This window comes from Anabas testudineus, chromosome 22 (genome assembly GCF_900324465.2).
Source record: "Anabas testudineus chromosome 22, fAnaTes1.2, whole genome shotgun sequence".
In the NCBI taxonomy this organism is placed as follows: domain Eukaryota; kingdom Metazoa; phylum Chordata; class Actinopteri; order Anabantiformes; family Anabantidae; genus Anabas; species Anabas testudineus.
In genome coordinates this window covers 20364890-20382228 of record NC_046630.1, presented here as the reverse complement: position 1 = coordinate 20382228, position 17339 = coordinate 20364890, and the positions used below count along the sequence as shown (strand labels likewise).

General features: G+C 39.7%; 2 protein-coding genes across 2 annotated transcripts; both read right to left on the bottom strand.

Annotated features, from left to right (window-relative positions):
• Positions 1-45: 45 nt before the first annotated feature.
• zdhhc12b (zinc finger DHHC-type palmitoyltransferase 12b) lies at positions 46-5645 on the bottom strand. The gene is made up of 5 exons (XM_026338964.1): positions 4759-5645; positions 3860-3999; positions 3358-3450; positions 1974-2140; positions 46-1887 (listed from the first exon to the last, which is right to left on the bottom strand). The coding sequence occupies exons 1-5, from the start codon at positions 4853-4855 to the stop codon at positions 1572-1574; spliced, it is 813 nt and encodes a 270-aa protein (XP_026194749.1). The 5' UTR covers positions 4856-5645; the 3' UTR covers positions 46-1571.
• Positions 5646-6743: 1098 nt separating this feature from the next.
• On the bottom strand, positions 6744-12422 carry uap1l1 (UDP-N-acetylglucosamine pyrophosphorylase 1, like 1). The gene is made up of 9 exons (XM_026338963.1): positions 11849-12422; positions 9445-9649; positions 9150-9325; positions 8893-9065; positions 8096-8289; positions 7762-7902; positions 7480-7665; positions 7183-7249; positions 6744-7083 (listed from the first exon to the last, which is right to left on the bottom strand). Exons 1-9 carry the CDS (start codon positions 12297-12299, stop codon positions 6997-6999), a joined length of 1680 nt encoding a protein of 559 aa, XP_026194748.1. The 5' UTR covers positions 12300-12422; the 3' UTR covers positions 6744-6996.
• Positions 12423-17339: the final 4917 nt, after the last annotated feature.

The window sequence follows — 17339 nt, the reverse complement described above, 5'->3', positions numbered from 1 at the left end:
TACAAACATTCATTTATTAATATATACAGTTTTCAAAGTAGTAAAAAACATCGCAGTATTAACAGTATTGCATATGATTTAAAAGGACACAACATGAATTTTATATTAATTCATTGAAACCAGAGCTCTGAATGGAGTCAATCTGCATTTTGTTCAACACTACTGCTCTGTATTAAATTCAACACCACATTTATTGCTCTTACAGTGTTACTATTGCACAAGAAAAGGTTCAAATGGAAGTACCACAACAGTCTGCAATCAAGGCTTTGTACTTGCTTTCAGCTACTGTTGACACTATTGATCCAATTACTCTAAGAAAGACATATCATATCTAAGACATTTTCGGGGTTAAAATAGTTACAAATTTTATATAGAATATAAAATGGCTTTGACTGCTGTCCAGGGAAAGTCAGTGCATTCTGTACATCATGACTGGATTAAATACTAGGAACAATACAGATTTCACACTTTTATACATCAAATCAACTGAGGTTAGCAAACGAAAAAACAAAACAAAACAGGATTTCTTACCTGACAGCTATCTCCAAGACAAATGCAGCTGAAGCAAGCAAGAGTTCATCTAAACATCTAAAATGTAAAAGATGTTGTTTTAATTATTTTAAAAATCACGATCTGACTCCCATGAGTCAAGAGAAACAATATACTGACCATAAACCAGGATTGTCTACACGTGCACCTTAAACAAGTATTTTTTAATGTTGAACATACATCATAAGTAAACTTAAGAATGTCCAGTCCATCAGTCAGCTTTACTGTGTGACTGTGATGGTGAGACTACAGTGCTAAGAAACGAACCTGTTGCAAGGTATGACTCAAACCAGCTGATGCTGCGTGTGAACACAACACTGACAATGTTTGGGTGTTTTTATAGTCAGATAGCTCTAGACCGCACCTCCATTCTCATTTCTTTAATTGGATTCCAGATTGGCTAACACCTGATTCTAGTTGATGTTTAAAGGCAAATATTGTGATTGTTGACATTTATAATTGTGGTTAAGATCAGATCACATTTCATGAGCAATTTATACAGAAATCAGGACACTGCAAATACTTCAAATACTTCAAATAGTTGGCTTTTTCTTGCCATAATTACTCCCCTCCCAATGATTCAGTGAAAGAACAGGAGTGAGGGTCAAGCAGGATGTAGGTGCACAAACAGCTTGGTTCAACACTAGCTTCACGCAGATCCTTCAAACAGGGCAGTACAAGTGCCAGTGGACTGTAAACAATTGTTCAAGTAAGGAGCAAAGGCTGCAGTGCTGGGAACCTATGATGCTAATGAGGCCTAACATCTCTCTTGACACTGCCATTACTTGGGGAGATGAAGGAGAAAAAACAGGAAATGTGGAATGTAACTTAGGAAGTCAACACAAGCAAGCAATTTGCTGCAGTACTGAACCAATGAGGAGAGAAGGGACGTGTTGCAGAGTGACTATATACAGGTAAACTCAACACAAGGACAGTTTATCTGTCGAGTGCAGGACCCAAATGCAGAAAAGTTGTTGATAGTGAAATGTCTTGTGTTCTGTTTATCAATGTTCACTGTGTTCCTAGACTTGGTCACTGCCCTCCCTGAAGTACACATGCTCCCACACCACTGTGCCCCACACGCAGAAGAAACCCCAAAGATTGTGGAAGGTGCCACGGTCAAATGGGTTTTCATCGGCGCCACAGTGTTTGAGGTAGGAGATGCGGTGACGTGACATGAACTCCCAGGTGGTGGTGTTGAGAGAAACAAGATAGAGGTGGGAGCTGAGCAGGAGTAACACGATCAGCGAGAGCAGAGCCACTAGCACAGTCACAGTCAGCAGCACGCCGTTGGTGCGCAGCCACAGCTGCCACGTGGGTGCATAGCTGAAACCCGTCCTGAGAAAACAGCAAGCAGGAAAAAGAAATGTGTAGAGGCTGTGCACCTGAAGCACAAAGATGAATGATGACAGTGTTATACGTACCAGGCTATGTGCAGCCCCCACAGCAGCACTAGCAGCTGTACGGCCAGGTAAAGCACAAACCAGCGGTGGTTCCTCTCACCAACACAGTTCTCAATCCAGGGGCAGTGATGGTCATAACGCCGGACACAGTGCTGACACGTCTGACAGTGCTTGGACCTCATTGGCTGCTGCTTGGATTAAAGGTCATTACATTCAAGGAAACACAAATAAAAGTCTGTATTAACAACTGTACTGGAAGCAGTAGTTTTGTAACATGAGTTAACAGGCAGACTTGATTCAAACAGGGCTGATCAGTCTTGTGTAATTAACTTCGACCAGTGATGTGGAAAAAAGAGTTGCTGTTGCTCATGAGCCTGGAATAACGATGTGATGCCATTTCTGATGCTGCTGACCTTTAGTGAGCTACAGTACACACGGTGTTTGGGACAGTGTTACTGTGTTATTCCTCTCAGTACTCTCTGTCTTAGGAAAACAGACACGTGCACCATCTGTTGAGTAGCAGACAGCCACTGAACAACAGAGCGAGAAGAAGAAAAAGCTACATGTTATAAAAAACGTGAAGATGCTTTATACATATATATATTTTCAGAAAGGCCCCTTTACCAACGATGCATGATGAATGTCCTCCATTCACAGAGCAGGAAATGCCTGTTCCACAGTTAAAGACCTGTTGACTGTGATGGAGCAACAAGCTTTTTACAAAGTAAGCGTTAACATGTTGAACATGAAGACTTCTCCTTCACCTTTGACATGTAGTTTTAGATGTGGCTCCAGCAAAAGCAATAAAGTTGAGTTAATTGTTAAGTTTTTAGATCTGGACTATACCTTTAATTGACACGGGTACAGACACAGCCAGTCCCTACATACTGCTGCTCCTCTGTCGTGTTAGTTTGTGGTCATGGAAGGAAGCACAAATGTGTAACATAGAAGTGTACTGCTGATCTGTTATTCTATACCATACAGGGCTCCAACAAGTACTATACAACTTTAAGTGTCACGTTTCGGCTCGACAGCTGCACAGGCCTTATGGAGATGACAAATTATAAACACCATGTCCACTATCAATAATTACTGCAGGTAATTAAAGCAAAAGCTCTTCTCTCAAGATCGTGAGAAAATGTTGACTGCCATATGTGAGGTGGAGCTGAAACCCCCTTCAAAAAGCTGGTAAGTGGATATTGACTTGTTTTTCAAGAATACTTTCATGCATATTCTTAGATTTTTGTGGGGGAAAAATAGTCCATGTGGTGATTAGAATACCTCACTAGTTGGCACTCTCCCCTGACAAATCCTGCCATCTTTTCTCTAATTGTGTTGATCAGAGTGAACGTGTTCAACGTCGTCCTGAAAGAACATCCACGTGCCATGTGAGCCTGCGGCGTACCTGCAGTAGACAGTGGCCACAACGGCGCTGTCGTAAGGATTTGGTGGTGGGTGGGATCATGTCCTGCTGCTCCTCTGTCACCCCGAGTGTGAACTGGCACAGCACAGGAGACAATCTGGTCAAGCATGCCACTATTCATTTGAAATTTAAGCTTAAATCATCACTTTGTTTCCACAAACATGAAAAACTTCATTGAATTTATATTAAATTTACAGTCTGCAGTGCTTCCCACTTGTCTGATGTAGCATAGTTGAAGTTTGCTGCAATATTATAATGTATAATAATACATACATATCTGATCAACTGGCAATGTAAGCAGCCCCTGGCACAGATATGTCTTTACATTACTGCAGAACAGAGATGTATCAAATATTTCTCAGGTCAGAGAAGCTACTTTACTTAATGTTTAACCAGACAGATCAAGGAGCTGTAATAGCTGCTCCTTTACAATTTGACACATAGTGATGTGATGACAGAAATAAACACTAAGATCATGATTCACCTGCAAATCGCTGTCATCGGACAAGATGAAGCCTGGGTCCATCAAAGAAACAGCGAAGTAAAGCAACACAGACACCAGCACCAGCAGGACAAAGAGCACAGGCTGGATGAACTGGCCTGTCTCCTCCTGCTTCCTCAGCTCTTTAAGAAACACACACACACACACACACACACACACACACACACACACACACACACACACACACACACAGTTTTTAACTCAGTAAGACACAGTAGATTTGTTTAGCTTAGGGTTAGAGTGAGGACAGATGCAGGTGTTGACCCGCCTTGATGAGAGGACTGACAGATTTCCAATTGAGTTTGGAAATAACATGGTGACAAGTTATTGAAAATGCATTAGGCTGGCTGTGAAGTTTTGCTGTCACATTATAATAAAGACACTATAACATCCATGGCAATATCAAATGCTACTGATTTAACTTTAATTTAAAACATCTACTTAAAGAAACTAAGGATTGAATTGGCACTTTTGCCAGATTTGTATTTTGCAATTGCAAAAGGCACTAAAAACCCATAGCAATACGAAATGCAATTGATTTAGCTTTTATTTAAACTTTTATCATTAAGAATTGAGAATTAATTGCCACCACTGGTAACGACTTGCCAATTGCAAAATGCACTGTCAAACTGCATGACACAGTCACAGACTGAATCACCAGTTGACAAATTAAGTGCCATGTGAATTATGACCCTGAAGAACTTCCATAGCTTTTCCCGTTAGACAACATCAGTGTTCATGGCAACGTCGCCGCCAATACACATCAACAATCAGCTCGTCCTTTCGCACATTATTTATAACTTTACGCCTACAGCCACATATAAAGTCAAGTATTTTAGTGCTAGAATGTGTTATTATGTGCCACAGTGTGGCAGACTTACCTGTATCATGTAGGAAGAGTATTAACGTTATGACCCATGTTAGAATGACATGAGCGGTTCTTACAAGGAAACCTGAGCCGAAGACATTTTTGAACATGGTCCTAGCATGTTAGAGCATCCATCGCAGTCTTCAAAGGGAGCTGGATGCTCACACTCCCAGGAACTGTCAGGGCGAGTTAACGTCAGGTACTAGCTAACGACAAATTGTCCCCATTGTTAAATAACGCGTGAATTAAAGTAGCCGCTAACAGCTAGCTAACCTGGATAGTTAGCAGTGTAACGCTAAATAACGAGGCGCCCAGTTAGAGAGCTAACGGTAACACTGTTAGCAAACGTAAACGGGAATGTCACCAAATAACTGGATAGTTAGAACTCCTACGACCGTCAACAGCAGCCTGCGGCGTTACCTTATTTGTTTTTCGTTACTGAACCAAGCGGCGAATTAAATAAAACGTCAAAAGCCCATCTTGCTTACATTTATTTGAATTATGTAACATGTTATTTCTACACGGATTCGCTCCGCGATCAGAACCCAACACGAACCGAACCGAACCGAACCGTCCGCTTCATGTGAACGCGCTTCTCCGTTGTTGTTGTCCCTGTCAGCGCTCAGCTGTGATTGGCCAGCGTCGATCACGAGACCGAGACAGTCTGGGATAGGGTATCCAGGAGGGACATTCAGAGCCAGGACAGTCCTGAGCTGTCCTGTCTACAGTACACAGTATATACTGGACATGGTACACAGTATATACTGGACATGGTACACAGTATATACTGGACATGGTACACAGTATGGTACACAGTATATACTGGACATGGTACACAGTATATACTGGACATGGTACACAGTATATACTGGACATGGTACACAGTATGGTACACAGTATATACTGGACATGGTACACAGTATGGTACACAGTATACACTGGACATAGTGGTATAGAGCAATCAACAGTATGTACAGTACACAGTATATACTGGACATGGTGGTATAGAGCAATCAACGGTATGTACAGTACACAGTATATACTGGACATAGTGGTATAGAGCAATCAACAGTATGTACAGTACACAGTATATACTGTATGGTACACAGTATATACTGTATGGTACACGGTACACAGTATGGTACAGAGTATATACTGTATAGTACACAGTACACAGTATGGTACCAGTATATACTGTATACCATACAGTATATACTGTGTACCATACACAGTATATACTGTATGGTATACTGTATATACTGTATGGTACACTGTATGGTACACAGTATATACTGTATATACTGTATGGTACACAGTATATACTGTATATACTGTATGGTACACAGTATATACTGTATATACTGTATGGTACACTGTATATACTGTATATACTGTATGGTACACAGTATATACTGTATATACTGTATGGTACACAGTATGGTACACAGTATATACTGTATGGTACACAGTACACAGTATGGTACAGAGTATATACTGTATGGTACACAGTATATACTGTATATACTGTATGGTACACAGTATATACTGTATATACTGTATGGTACACAGTATATACTGTATATACTGTATGGTACACAGTATATACTGTATATACTGTATGGTACACAGTATATACTGTATTGTAGTTGTACACGGTACACAGTATATACAGTATTGTACACAGTACACAGTATATACAGGTGATCTCCCACTACTCGGGGTGAGAAGCAGGTACCTGGTTGTGTTCACAGTCAGCTCAGAGAAGATTAACATATGGCTGAACTGGAATCTAATACTCTTGAAATTTAACGCCAGCTCTGTTTAATCAGCTAATTATGGTGTGTCTGGCCTTAATATGGTCCCTCAGCCTGGAGTCCCCTGTAAACAACTACACTGAAATATAGTTAACTGATGAAACACGACCATCCCTTCCCTGAAACAGCTGAAATCTAACAGACAGTAGAAGAGAGAGGAAACACCACAAGAGAGGACTCAAAGTGAGGAATTCTGGTGATATATTTCAAATGGAAAATAAAACTAGTTTTATATGATTCCCCATAACTTGTTGCTGGTCCCTTATTGATATTTTGTCAAAATTTGTAGCTCAGTGACAATTACATGATGTATAAACTAGTAGTTTGATATGATTGAACAGATACAGTTCAGAATTCTTGTTAAAAACGGTTCTTTTCTTTGGCTGGAATGACAGATTGTTTTCTTCATGCTGTACACAGTCAATGTGTGACAAGTGTTATTGAGCCTGCAGCTCTTTGGCCTTCTTCTCATCCAGGATGAAGGGTGTCGCCAGTGTCCTCCCTCTCAGCAGCTGCTCCAGGCCCTGACAGAGGACACAAGAAGGTAGTTCAATTAAAGCACCATTTTAATTAAAAAAATAAAAAAAGTGTCATCATGTTTTTCATTTGCCACTTGTTCTCACCTCTCCGAAGTAGGAGACCAGTGGTGAAATCTCACACTGGGCCAGAGGAGCATCCCCTGTGGATACACTATGGGGGGAAAGCACACACACACACACACACACACACTTTTAAATTACAAAGGTAGGGTTGTAGTTCAACATTTCAGGAGGTTTGTCTTAGATATATGTGAACAAGCATTAAATAAGAAAATTGACAGCATCCATGTTTGTGCATTAAATATGAAGCTAGAGTCAGCAGGCAATTAGTTTAGCTGAGCACCAAGATGAGAAGCAGGGTACAAGAACATTTCCTCTGACCTGACTGTAAGAGGGAGATTGTTGCCCTGTTCATCCAGCACTGTGGCTCCAGCAGCTGCGGCCCAGCGGCAATGTTGAGCCAGCAGGGAGTTTCTGGCCGTGGTGGGGCTGTCTGTGGCTGCCCCGTCTGCATTTTTCAGTGGGGAAAACTCATCCTGTCTTACAACCTCAAACACAACAAAGTTCCTTCCAAAGACAAAACATTTACAACAAGTGTTAGCTGATGATCTATGTCATTATAGATGTCAGAAGCTAAATACATGATGTGATCATCAACTATACCTTGAGAATTGGAAGACATCAAAGACAAACTTCTCCATCTTTATGCCGTTGGGTGTAGTGGGTTTGACTTGATTGCCATGTGCGTCTACAAAGGGTACTTTCTTAATTGCTACGTGTTGTTTAAGTTGACCTTCGAATTTCCTGGAAGGTGAATAAATTGTAAGAAATCAAAAGAAATTTCATGTATAGACATAGACATCTGCAGCTGTGTTGTGCAAATATTAGTTTTTTAAATAACATGACAGACACTATCTTCATCTACAATCATTATCAGTCTAATTTCACTTGCTGTGCTGATCCCACACATTTTGTATGTGACAAAAAAGGCTCTTACTCTGCTACATCCTGAAGGAAAGCCCTGGTAAAGAAGTGATTACAGATGTTTCCGGCACTGTACACTAAGTCCCCTTTAGGTCCTCGGAGTTCAGCTGTCTCGGGCTGGATCTCGCTGTATTCCACTACCTGGGCAATGCCACGCACTCTGCAAACAACACCCACTGGCTCTGCAGGGCACACCTTCTCCACCACCTGATACATGACACAGATGAGAGGCCACATGGAGTCATAATTTGGACATTGCATGGAGAGTCAAGGTGATCCTTTACCTCACTGTGGACAACTGAAATTTATTGTAAAACAAACAAACAAAAAGCAGAATTAAAACAATAGTGGTGCCACAGGTCATCAAGGTGCTTTGCTTATTTGCACCTTTAAGCAAATGCACTCCTCCTCACGCGCTCCTTGTGTCACCTAAAACAAATAGACTGTGCAGTATACCTGCCTTTTAGTAGAATTAAATACTCATACCCACCCTCTCCCTCTGTTCATGTCAGCTAGCACTTAACTCTAATTAAATCAACATGAACTAATGTTGGACTTAGTTCATGTGACTGACAAACAACTGACATCTAAGACACAACTAGACTAATCTAACAAGTAACATTGTCTAATTCAGATTAAATCTAAATACAGTATTTTGATGGTCATCACCAGTCAGAGCTGGAGCCTGTGCATGGTGCATGCATAGTGGAGTGCACTTATTCTTAGCCAAGGTACAGTCTGAAAATAATTTAATAGTGTGTCCTAAAATGAAGAACTACTCCTTTAATTCACTGAATTATATTACTCTACCTTGGCTCCACAGTCAGCACCTTTGCTTACACAGAACCCAATGAACACGGGGTCAGCCATCTTAACCAGGATGTTGTCCACACAGTACACATGCAGGTACTCCACCCCTCTCTTCTTCATGTCCTCTAGCACCTTATTGTCGGCCAATGCCCGGTACAGACCACCATTACCATCTGGCAAAGAGTGAAGAGGTTTGGATTATTTCCACTGTCCTGAACACACCTCAGGGCACTAATACTAAGCACTTATACACACACCTGGGGCCATGGCTATCTTCCCTTTATCCTGGAGAATGACCTTTCCATCAAAAGTCACTGTTGGAATCATTCTTTGCTCAAACATAATGATGTCTGATGGTTCTATACCAAAGTAGTTGTTCTCCTTGAAGAACACCTCAGTGGGAGCCAGAGTAAACTCACTGGTCATTATGTACCTGAAAAGTTGCAACAGTCAGACATTTTATCGTGTACCACACCTTGGTCTCAATATGGCTTTCAGTATGAGTCTACACTACATTAGATCAGTGGAGGAAGACCTAACATATAATCTTACCATGGAACAGTGCATTTTGAGCCATGATGCACATCTGCCAGCTCCTGGATTTTGTGAATGCGCTCTGCCTGGATCTGATACAAGGTTTTGCCACTCGGCAGCCCAACATTATACATCCCTTTGGGATACTGAACACCAAGACGAGTCCCCTGACCCCCAGCCAAGAGCAGGACTCCAACTCGATTCTGCGATATTTGCAACAGCCCTGCCAATAAAGAGAGGTAACAGTCATGTCAGTGAACTTTACTAATGGTAAAGCTTGTTCAAAGTACTCCTGCACCAATCATCATAATAATGAGATAATCATAATATTGAGATGACTGAAGCCTCAAAAGGACACACACACACATTCAACAGTGATTTCAAACTTGTTAGTGGCCTCTCTCACTAGTCTCCTTCTTGTACAGTCACTCAGTTTGTGTGGACGGCCTGTTCCAGGCAGATTTAGACAGTGGAGTACTCTGTCACATGTGCCATATTCATTCCACTTCTTGATGATTTTACTGAACTCCAGGGGACTTATTCTTTTCAGTGACATGTTCTCTGAGTTGCTGGGAGTGTTCTTTTGTCTTCATGGTGTAATGGTAGACAGGAATATTGAATAACCAGTTTCTATCTGTATGGTACTAAGCTGCAACAGTGGGGGTTCCACTCAGGCACCTGGAAATTTTTCGAAGCAAGCCACGGCAAAGTTGCCCCAGATGGAATTGGAGGTCTCCTAAAGAGGACCACTGATAGGCTTGCTAGTCTCCTTGTAGTCCCATCAACCACGCGCATTCAGCAAGTCATAATAATTACCCCTGGAGAAATCAGTTACCATAATGCTAGCTGCCTTTGTTCGGCGAGACACACCACGTTTACCCCTAATACCTTCGTGGTTAACACAAGTCAGAACCTGTCCCAGCTTTTTTGGCACAACTCAGACATCATCAGCCTGGAATGATTCGAGAAATGAATGAAACTTATGTCCAAGTCAAATGCATCCACCAGATTGGCATTAACTGACATCTGGCCACGATGGGATGATATCCTTTGGTATATGCATGAAAATGTCATCAGAATGATTCCTCCTCCAACTTCTGTGACCTCACGTCATAATGAGATTGACAGGACAGATCTCAGATGTCGGAACTGTCTGAACTCAAAAGCAATATCGAAGAGCAAAACTAACAACATAAACATAAAACTGACAACAAGGAGTTACAAGTTAGTTCAAATGGACAGTAAGAAAAAGAATAAGAATAAGAAATGATAATGTAATACAATTAGTTGGATGAGTTGGAAATTTGAATAATAGAGAGTGATCACAAATATGGACTTAAAAGACACCAGTGAGACCTACATCTGTACTAGAAAGGCACCACAGACACTATGGAGTAAAATTTATCAAGTTTTTTAAGTTATAGTTAAGCTTCCATAAATTGTTTTTAATCCTTTCAGTTGATCTCATCATCACCTCATACTTGCATGACGATTAATGTGTCTACTAATGTGTTGTGTCAACTGTGTTACTCCTATCAACTGTGCTTAATTTGTTTGTCATCTGTGTTACATCCATTTTCTGTGTCATAAATCTTTTAAATGTTGGCTAAACTGCAACAAAAAAGACGGCCTTAGACAAATATGATGAATTCATGGTAAATTCAGTGTAATGTAGATGTATATAAAAAAAAAGAAAAAAAAAGTCCATTACAGAGCTTAAAATGTATATTTTAAAAACAGTTAGATAGTCAATCGAAAAACAACTGGAAAATAGACTAAAACACTTTTAAATAAATGTCTGACACTACATGTATGTTTAACAAGACCCAACATTTGTCTGTAACACAGTTGACAAATTAATGAATAAAATGTTTATTATCAATAACATGTCTTAAAAATAATTAGAAGCTTGGCAATAAATATATAATAAATACTGATTGACTTACTTTTGGGCAGATATGAATTTGTCATCAGATGTATTATTTGCACAGTTCTATCCAAGCTGGGACCTCTGTGGCCTTACATAGACTCATACTGGGAGTTAAATGCTCTTATTTGCATTTTAGCATTTAAGGAGAGAACTGTATACACAATTGATGACGGTGTAAGATGAAAAGGTTGAGAAATCGTCCAGTATATATATGTGTAATTTTTCATTTGTTACATTTTGGACAACTTTATCTCTAGAAACTGAGGTAACTAACTAAAAGTAAACACTGATTCTAAATCATAAAGATCTAAGTAGCTAATGTTTTTATGTAAAAGCTTCATGTGTAACGGATCAGCTGTGGAAACAGGTAAACAAGGAAGTGATCAGACAAACACAGTAAGACACGTTGTAAACATCTTAACCCGGAAGTCTCGTCCTCTTTCACGGTACCGTAGTCCCTGGAAAAGCTGCGCCAGTGTTTCTGACATTTACCTTCATGTTTCCACTCCTCGAGACTCTTCTCGTCACTTCTCTTCACGCTGCCGATGAACTGTGGAGGGACGGGCTCTATGTGTCTGTCCAGGCTGGCAGGCGGGGAGGCTGCAGCCTCTGCTGCCCGCTCACAGTGATCCTTTAGGCCCCGGAGGTCCAGCTGAGACAGCTCTCGGAGGAACGCGTCCCTGTCCTCTTCACACAGCTCCGGCCAGAAGTGCAGGACGTGAGACTGTCCCGCTCTGTCCAAGCTCTGCTTCACTTGCTCCAGAGAAAGCATTGTGAGTTGCGGTGAAAAGCGGAGCGTGCAGTAGGAATGCAGGCTGTCCTGTCCTGTCCTGTCCTGTCCTGTCCTGTCCCGACAGCAGCAGCAGCAGCAGCAGCAGCCGCACACTGGAGGGGGAAGTGGAAGTGGAAGTGGAGGAGCTGCAGGAGCAAAGCACCGTGACATGAGCAACTCGTGACCACAGCGTGAAGCCAGATGTAACAGGATGCAGAGCAGGAGACGTGCACAAGAGCTGTTTCTACTAGTGCAGCTTCAGAGGAGCACTTCCTCCCAGTCAGCTGACAGGAGACAGCTGACTGGAGACAGGAGACAGAGTCTGGAGCTGACTCTGCGTTCTTTAACCATCAGCTGACTGTGTCTGATTTTAAAGGGATGTTAAAGTGTCAGAGACCTGTTTTCCTATCATTCAGTGCCCTGCGCTCTCTAAAGTCTACACTAAACATATTTACTGACAAATAAATAATGTTTGTTAAATATATAATATTAAAGGAAGTGAAAACCTTTAGTAGTTTTAGTATCGGCAGCAGAACATTTCATAAATGGACCAGCTTTATTATCAGTGATGTTTCCTGTTGATCCTGATCGAACCACAGTGACAGGTTTTATTCCTCAAGGATGAAGTTAAGTTATAATAATAATAATAATAATTATAAGTTACAGTTTCTGATTTTCACTTGGTTTGGCAGGAAAACAGACATCAGATGTACAGCCACCTTTTCACAGTTTTAAACCTTTAGTTGTACTGAATGTGTTAGATATTCTAGAAACACACTTGTCTGAAACCTGTTTACAATTTGTATTAACTTAATTTGATTACTAAATGAAGGGTGTGTGTGTATGTGTGTGTGTGTACTACAACACTTACTCTCTTCAAACCTCTACTCTAAAGAATTATTTAAGAAATAGTTTCAGATTTGCTTTATAGGTGTAGACATTAATTTGATGAGGTTCAAGAGCGGAAGTGAAGGTAACTTTCAAAATAAAACCGGAGCTGATGCTGCTCATTACCAAGACCTAGTTTCTTTAAAGCCTCCTTCATAATCTAGAGCTGCTTTGAAGATGATAAGTGTTGAAAATTTTAATTTAGTTTTCACTAATAGAATTAAGGCTGCATAAATCTGAAACTAATGTATGTTTTACAGTTAGAATTCTTTAGATAATAAAGACAATAAGTGTTGTGGTTTGGGAGCTGGTCCTGGTCTAATCTTTTCTACTTGTTCTTGGTTTGTACAACACTTCAAAAGAATCAAAAGAAATCAAAACATGTTGTTTCAACGCCATTCAAATGAAAATTGTTACATTTAATGAGTCAGAAATAAACCTCTGTGATTAAAGTTGGCGTCAGTAGCAACATTAATAGATGAACTCAGAACAGCCTATTATTCTAAGTATGTTGTCAATATTCCAGCATTAAAGTCTGAATGTTGTAAAACTACATTCTGAATAATCTGACATTGATGTGGTGACATTGTGAGATTCAAGTCGGAACTGAGTCAGAATAAAGTTGGACTATTCAAAGATCAAACTCAGATACTGATAATAAAAATATCTCATTGTGTAATGATGTTTTATGTTGATGTGGAAAGCTGAATCAATCCGGGTCGTCCGATTAGAACTAGCACAGTCACAGTTGTTAGTTGAGAGCTTAAATCACAGACTTGTTTCCTTCCAAACTGCTGCTGTTTTGTTGTAATATACTGTAGGTGTGCAACCATCACAGACTGGCGTGGTTCTGATACAGAATTGATTGGAATATACAAAACTACAGAAAATATTTTCTATACCTGACTTATGATCATTGAATCTACTGTAAAGGAACTTTAATCTATGTTATTAAACACTGTAAACTGTCTGCTCAGGTGGGAGTCTCAACAACAATAGCATGCCATCAGGCAGTAGGTGCACATGATTGGCAGAGCAAAAAACCAATTAGGAAAATAGAAAAAACTATAGTCCCGCCTCCTTATTCATTGCTCTGCTTTATAGTTTTAATTCTATAGTTTGAGCTGATTGATGATGTCAAAGAGAAGGTAGAATATCTGATGTCACAGAAAATGTGACATGTGATAATGTGAAAAATTTCCCTCTGGGATCAATAAAACTTTTTGAATCTTGAATCTTGAATGCCACCAGTTAAGACTTTACAAACAGACCTTGATGAGCCAAAATCCAGCGATCTGAGCTCGACTAGGCTTCCTTAGGGGACTTGACCTACACCTACAGAGGTTAACGAGTTGAGGTTTTTATTTTTTTATGTAGGTAGACATCGGCCGGGTTAGAGAACTCTACCTCCATCCATCCTTCAATCCAGATTTCATTTGATTTGAATCTGTTTTTTCACTCTGACCTTCATCATTTCATGTTACTGGTTTAGTTTCTTTCCTTTGTTTTTGGTTTTTACAGCACTTGACAAAATAGAAACATCAAAAAGTCTCCACTGGATGAAGTGGACGTTAAAGACATATAAACCAGACTCAGTTCAGTTATCAGGTGAACGCTGTTATTGAATTTCTACATTGTTCATAACATTTGTTTCAACATCATTCAAATGAGCAGCATTACGTTATGGCGTGGAAGGCTCAATTGCTGTTTTGAAGAGCATAAGTCCAGTGGTTTTGGTTTAAGACCTTTTGTATTATGGACTAAATATATAAAAAAAATAAATGTTTTACAAATCTTTAGAGTCTCATTGATAATCTAGAAGGGGTTTGATAATTGTTGTGGTTTTGGAGCTGGACCTGGTCAACATATGAGAATAGTAATTAACCCCTCGCCCTTAATGTTATTAAGTAATAAAATAAAGTTTGATTTGTAGATTTGTGACTGTGAGTGTTTTTAGAATGTCTAACATATGTTCGACACAATTACATGTTTAAAAAACTGTGAAAAGCTTGCTGTATTTCCCATGTCCCATACCCTTTAGCTATCTGCTGAATATGCCTTTGGCATTGAAATTCTATATGAATCATCTATAAAGTATGAGTAGGTTTCCCCGCTGTCAGGTTGTATCACTACTACTAAAAACTTAAAGTTGTTGAGTCTCATTCTTTTTTTCTCCTTGAACAACTTCCCCACTTTCACTTCCCCCAGAGCGTCTGGTTCTGCTGCTGTGCATGATTAATATTAAAACACACAGCTGACCAAGAAACATTTACTAAGCAGTTGTTTAGTTTCTGTAACTGCTGCAGTTTGGCCATGACTTCTATAAAGGGCTATTTCTCGCACACACCACTGACTTAACTGATTATTCCTACTTATTTTTTCTGAGTATGTTGTAAATAAAGTTATTTATCATTCAGTCAGTCTAAGAGATGAGCCCAAAATGGGGAATCATCCAGGACAATCAATTATTCTGACCAAATACTAATGGTCTGGACACACACACACACACACACACACACACACACACACACACACACACACACACACACACACACACACACACACACACACACACACACACACACACACACACACACACACACACACACACACACACACACACACACACACACACACACGTCGGTAAATGCAATTATAAAATGAACATTAATAAAAAAATAAACAACTCAAATTTGATGCTAAACTACTTTATTTAACAGTTGATCTCATACAAGCATAAATATTCTTTTTACCATAACATTCTTTGAGTGGATGCACCTACAAACTACTATACAAGTACTCCAATTGCTAGCATTATAAAATAGAATTATATAATCTACTATGCCACCATTTACCAAAATACAGTAAACTGGAGCCTTCAGTTTGTGTAGTCTGATAGTTTCTGTACATTTCAAGTTCCACTGGCTGACTGCCTGTTGGTGGTCGACACAACATACAGTAAGAGGCATTGGTAAGCATTACATTTAACAGTACTATGTGAGCATGGAACACATTTTCACACATCATTCTATGTTGCCAGTTTATGCCCATACCTTTAGAGCAAGGGATCAAATCTACAATTCAGCCAGGAAGGAGGATCAACACTAATGAGCAAATTTAAACCATCATCTGTTATCCAACTGCTACGAAGTCACAGCGTGATTTCAGGAGCTAATGTGATGCTGGAGCAGACAGGCCAACAAGCGAGACTGCAGTTCTACCAGAAATGTACACACATTGTACAACATGTTGGTTTGTACTGCAAAACAGATGAGTTTCAACAAATCCATCCCTGCTTTCAATACAATACTTTTCACAGCATGTCAGTATAAACAGATTCTATTCATACACGAGTATCTTTGACTGGCCAAAATGTGTTAATGCTGTCAATGTGAAATGAGATGATGTGTTGAGAGGAACCTTTGTATGGAACCCCAAAGTTTCAATAATAAATAAAACAGATTAATCACACAAATAACTTCTGTAAAACTATATATAAGAAACAATCATTTGTGAAATTATTTAAGAAACTATTGAAACTCATGTTTGTATTACAAAATGCTGTTTTATCATTCAACATACTGAGTGTAGGATTCAGTTCATGTTAATTACCCCTTGAAGCTGTAAAACAGTATCTTTATTTTAGGATTTTTAGGTAGAAATATGCTCCAAAATGTATCTGAAGTCAGATTAACAGAACAACCTGACAGTGGTGCCCACGTTCACTACCACAACTTTCTGAGCAAGGTTAACCCTTCTAACCAATCAGAGAACTCCCATCATTTGTTTAATTAGTACGTTTTGCAATGTGGTAATGACTGAAACATGGAGGGCAGGGCAGCTGGTAGGGAAGTGTTTTATTCTGCATGGCTTGCATGAAAAAGCCCTTATAGCAGCACGGTGTCAATTTCTCTGTACTTTAAAACTCTGGTTTCGTCACAGGTGCTGACTGTCTACATTTTGAAGGAAGGCAGGGGAAACCTGAAAGATGAGAGAGCAGCGACAACACACTGACACTGTCATGAAAAGTAACATGAACTAAAACTTGAGATTTATAACAATGATTTAAGTTTGAATAATTTAGTCAATAATTTCACAAATTGTTGATTTATTTACAGTGTAAACACCGTATTCATGTGATTATTACATTTTTCTGTAAGGCTGAGACTTTGAAAACTGTATCAAAGTCACTTCTAACTCAAAAACAAACAAACAAACAAACAAACAAACAAACAAACATGACCATGACTTGGTTTCTAAGACTACATACTACTGCACAATGGCATGTTTCAGCAGATCACAAATGTGGTCATTAATCCCTTT